We start from the raw sequence: 5,160 nt of genomic DNA, 5'->3' as shown, positions 1-5,160 counted from the left end.
GTTTTTACACATTTGTTCTTAAGCCATGCTGGGCTCATTTTTACATTCACAGCTCAACCCTCAGGGAGCTTTCTGCTGAGTCTATCCTGTATAAATCTTCCTCCCGGAAGGAGGATTTAAAACCATAAAACAAAAATACACTAATGCATGTGATACCCGGGGTCTCCTTCAAAGAAAGAAAACAACCCCATTCTGTCATGTATGTCCACCAGTCATTTTAGAGCCAAAAAAATAGAGGTCTGTAAGCTATGATCTAAATGCCGAAAGTTCACCCTGCTATGGATAAATATGTACAAAAAGTAAACAGAAAATATAGAAAAACTGTAATAATTGCCGACAAAAATGGAGCCAATCAAGATCTGTCATTACTGTTGCTGCTCATATGGAGGCTGTTCTGTTCTGTGAGACTGCCCCTGATATATCTCTTCTATCGCCCAGCTGCCCGAATCCTGTTGAAGACCAGCCTTAGATAACTGATCTGCTTCTTCATTCTTCTCCCTGTAGATATGGCATAATGAGAACCTGTTAAAGTATGTCTTCAGATATAGAATCTCTTCAACAATTGTCATCAAAATTTGATTTTGACAAGCAGCTAAACCATTGATCCAATTTATAACATTAAGAGAATCCCCAAAAATCTGAATGGTGTTGATGTTTTTGTGTTGTAGCCAGCATAATAGGAGACGTAAGGAAGAGAGTTCTGCAAAATTATTAGTTCCTGTACCCAACCCAACCGAGGCTTTTAGAGTATGTTCTGAGTTGATATGTATGCACATACCTGCACCAGCCCTATTGTTTTGTGAGGCCCCGTCAAAATAACCACAAGGGATATCCTCCTGTATGATGATGTTGTTTTGTTTAGATCTGGATTTTTTTTCCTCAGGGGGAGGTAGAGCAGAGTAAATGGCAATAATATTAGATGCAATAACAGAAATCGGTGTATTTTGATCTTGGAACAAACTCTTGTTTCTCGCAAGCCACACACCCCAGCAGTAGATAATTGGCAAGTTCCTCATATTCCCAACCGAATATGTTTGCCACCATTTCCTCCAAGTATCACCCAGCGATTCATTTCCCCACTGTGCAGTCACCTTAAGAAAACCGATGACCTCCTCCCATATTTTCCTCGAGAAAGAACATGTGGTGAAAAGATGGTTTGTAGATTCCTCCTCAGTTTTGCACAAAGGACATCGCCCTGGACCAGCTAAAAATCTTGATTGAAGATTTTCCCAAGTTGGTGCCTTCCTATTTAAGATACACCAGAGAAAGAGTTTGGATTTGGCGGGACTTTTTAGTTTCCATATATCTTTGGCCCACCATTCCGGGGCTCCCCATCCTATCTTTCCCATTAGAAAAGAATATCCTTCTTTTGGTGTATACCCCCCAGTTTTGCTGTGAGCCCACATTAATCTATCAGGTTCCTTTCTTATCCTAACATTGGATAGATTAAGTTCTTTGATGAAGCCTGTCCATTCATTCTTCCATCTAGCATTTAGTCCTAACTCTTCATCGTCCTTCCATGCCTGTCCCCAAATAGTAGACTGTCCTACTCGTTCAACCTGATATATATAGGTGATACTTTTGGACTCAAGATGTCGAAGAAGTCCTGGTGATAAAGCATATGCTTCATTACACCCAACCCAAGGGTCTCTGCCAATCCTGATTTGTCTGCCATCTCCCACTTTCCATGCTAACCCTTGCTCAATTACTGAGAAAGCCTCCACCGTTGCCTTCCAAATTACAGAAGAGTTTTTTGCCTTCTTATTCTGACTCCGAATCCATTCATCCAAAGGCATTGGATCAATATACTTCCTTTTAACCACCCTTGTCCACAGATTTTCAATAGTTATAAGCCTCCATCCTGACTTTGCTGCTAACGAGGTGCTGAACTCAGGGAGTCTTTTAATCCCCCAACCTCCCCACTCTTTTGGTCTGGCCACTTTATCCCATGCCACCCATGGTAATCCGGATGATTCCTTAGAGCCTGCCCATAAAAATCTGCAACATATCCTTCTAATTTTCTCCATTACACCTTTAGGAAACCAAGTTAGGGCAGCCCAGTAAACTGGGATGGCTAACAAGACTGATTTAATAAGAGTCAACCTACCTGCTCGGGACAACCATCTATAACTCCAATGTGAAATTCTTGCTTCAATTTTTGCTATGATCCAATTCCAGTCTTCTTTTCTGTAAGCAACTGGTTTTAACCAAAACCCCAGGTATTTAAAGGGAACATCCAGAGGTTGACTCGGAAACGGAAAAAGATCAATCAAATGATTTCTTTCCCTCCTGTCTACAGCTGCCAAACAAACCTGAGATTTCCCAGAATTTATCTGCATTCCAGTTGCTTTTAGAAAAAGATCAAAAATGCATTTTATCTCCTTTAATTCGCTGTAATTACCATTAGAAAAAATTAATATATCATCAACGAAAAGCAGGTGGGTGATGTAGAGATTTATTGCTACCTCAATACCTTTTACCTTATTCTCACTTCTGGCTTTATGTATCAGTCTACTTAGCCCTTCTGCCACAAGGAGAAATAGGAGAGGGGATAAGGGACACCCTTGTCTGAGGCCTCTCTGACTAGTAAAAAATGGGGATGCCGCTCCATTGACCAAAACTGCAAAGCTGACGTTTGTTATGCACCCCATGATCCAGCTGACAAAAGGATAGCTGAATCCCACATGAGTAAGAAGCATTCGAAGATAGAGCCAGCTGATCCTATCATATGCTTTGGAAAGGTCAATTTTAAGAACAACACCCTTCTTTTTCTTGATTTTGACACTATGAATTACCTCCTGAGCGATCCCTATAGCTTCATGGATTTGTCTACCATCCAGGAACCCAAATTGTTCCATAGAGATGTTCCTGGACAAGATTGGATTTAATCTGAGGGCTATAACCTTTGAAATAATCTTGTATATACAATTACACAAAGAAATTGGTCTGAAATCTTCAAAACTTTCCGGTTCATCCTTTTTTGGAATGAGAGCAATAAATGTTGAATTAAAAGGTCTATATATATCTCCTTTCAACCTTGACTCTTCAACAACTTCAGTTATCTCATCTCCAATTTGATCAAAAAAATATAGAAACAATTCTATTGTCCAGCCATCAGGGCCTGGACTCTTGTCTTTACCCATTAGCTTCATAGCTGCTTCAATCTCCCCCTTAGTGACCGGAATTGTAAGATCTTCAGCTTCATCTTCCTCAATGAATCTAGGAAAACATTGTACAGTTTTAAAGACTTCTGCTATAGTAGCCTCTCCCTGATCTGCAAAAATGTTTTGAAAGTGTCTTTTCCCTAAACCAGAAAGCTCTGGAAAAGACCTGACATCTCTTCCTTCTTCATCTTTAAGGTGCCAGATAGTGTTTATAGATTTCCTTCCTTTTGCAAAATTATGAAAAAAATTTGTGTTCTCATCCCCAGACTTAAGCCAAATTGCCCTGCTCTTGATTCTCCATTCTTCTTCCCTTTCCAAAAGTATTTTTGTTTGCTTTTTCTCCAATAGAAGGATTCTATCTTTAGATTCTTGAGATGAGTAACCATCTGAATCCAAACCCTCCATCTGTTTCAAATCCTCCCTTATGATGTTCATTTCCTCATTTTGTTTCAATTTCCTATCCTTTGCCCAGGAAATTGTAGCTGATTTCAATCTTTTTAATTTGTCCATGAACAGAAAACTTTTCTCCTCACCTGCATTGTGTTCAGGGTGAATCCAAGTTTCTTTAAACAACTTGCTGAACGTTGGATCTTGTAGCCATGCAGGATTAAATTTGAAGGGTGCAGGGGGTTTATGAGGAGAAAATGATATGTCTAAGAAAATCGGGAAGTGATCCGAGTTCCCAACTTCCTCAACCCACTGTCTGATCAAGGGAGCTTTGGAAGACAAAGAGTCCGTCAGCAGGAATCGATCTAGTCTTTTGGCAATCCTGTCTGCTCCTATCCTTCGATTCCTCCAAGTAGGCTTTAGCTTGATCGGGAGAGGATCAATAAAGTTATTCTCTGTGATAAGATTATGGAAAAAATCTGTAAGAGGATCTTCTCTCGCCGATGGGCCCCAAGCTTCCGCCCTACCCAAAGTAAAATTTAAATCGCCTCCCATAATCATCACAGGTGCTTTCATAACAGATTTTGACATCAAGTCATCCCAGAAAGATTCCCTGCCTTGACATGGTCCATAGATATTTACTATGTTGATGGGGAAACTGAAATCAGGGGATGTAATCTCCATTCCCATAACATTCTTCATCCCCCAATTATTGAGAACTTTTATCCTCCCTTTTTTGTACCCAATTGCAATTCCCCCCGAATGTCCAAAGACATCCATAGCACTGAAAGACCACCCAGGCAGAAGGGAATTAAGCATAGGTTCTATCTCATAAGCCTTCCCCAATGTTTCTTGCAGAAAAATAACATCTGCTTTCGAATTGAAAATCCATTCTTTTAAGGCCAGTTTTTTAGGTTTGCTGGCCAAACCTCTGCAATTCCAGGACGTCAGGATCATTTGATTACTCCCTCAGGGGGATGTGCTGCTCTAAGAACCCCCGGAATGGAAAATTGTTTACCGTCTGCAACATCCATCTTTGCTCTAAGTTTTGCTTTAGACATATCAGATTTCCGACCACGCTTGTTTTTGGATTTGATCAATGGATGTATCAGCCCCAACCCACCTAAAGACCCCTGAGTCACTTGGTTCCCACCCAAAGATCTCAGATTGTAAGGACAAGGAGTCCGGGACACAGGGTGAGTGAGAGGAGGCCATTTATCTTCACAATTTATATCCAGAAGTGGTAAGGTTTCAGCTAATGTTTCCACATCCGGATTTAACATTGTATGTTCCATCTTATCATCATTACAATTTTCATGCTCTTTATATGACGAAGAAGCAATATTATGATTTATATATGGATGCTCAGGATAGATAAATGTGGAGATAGGAGTCCCTGAGCACTTACCCTTCTCAGCTTCGACGGATTGTTCATGGATTGCTTCCTCAGCGATCCCTTTCACAGCTTCCTTGTCTTTTGCTATCTCCTCAACGACCCCTTCTACAGCTTCCTGATCTTTGCCCGCTTCCTCCGCCGGCTCCTTATAATGATCGCTTCCAACCGCTGGCCCTTTCTCTGTCTCCTCTGCCTCCAGATTCATAGGGTCAA

At 40.8% G+C, this 5,160-nt stretch overlaps 1 protein-coding gene across 1 annotated transcript; it reads right to left on the bottom strand.

Moving 5' to 3' along the window:
- Positions 1–365: 365 nt before the first annotated feature.
- Positions 366–4,508, bottom strand: LOC149178289 (uncharacterized). Its single transcript, XM_089422041.1, has 2 exons — positions 2,904–4,508; positions 366–2,333 (listed from the first exon to the last, which is right to left on the bottom strand). The coding sequence occupies exons 1-2, from the start codon at positions 4,506–4,508 to the stop codon at positions 366–368; spliced, it is 3,573 nt and encodes a 1,190-aa protein (XP_089278167.1).
- Between the last annotated feature and the right edge of the window lie 652 nt (positions 4,509–5,160).

Source organism: Pinus tabuliformis, chromosome 4_1 (genome assembly GCF_031772625.1).
Source record: "Pinus tabuliformis cultivar Carrire ecotype Pingquan chromosome 4_1, CPIR1, whole genome shotgun sequence".
Lineage (NCBI taxonomy): Eukaryota > Viridiplantae > Streptophyta > Pinopsida > Pinales > Pinaceae > Pinus > Pinus tabuliformis.
The sequence above is the reverse complement of the archived record's forward strand: the minus strand, read 5'-3'. Positions and strand labels throughout refer to the sequence as shown.

Excerpts from the sequence above, each read along its gene's own strand:
- LOC149178289 (XM_089422041.1), bottom strand. The coding sequence starts at position 4,508 with ATGATCCTGACGTCCTGGAATTGCAGAGGTTTGGCCAGCAAACCTAAA. Across the intron at positions 2,334-2,903 it reads TATACAAGATTATTTCAAAG|ATAAATTCTGGGAAATCTCA; the intron begins GTTATAGCCCTC and ends ACTGGAATGCAG.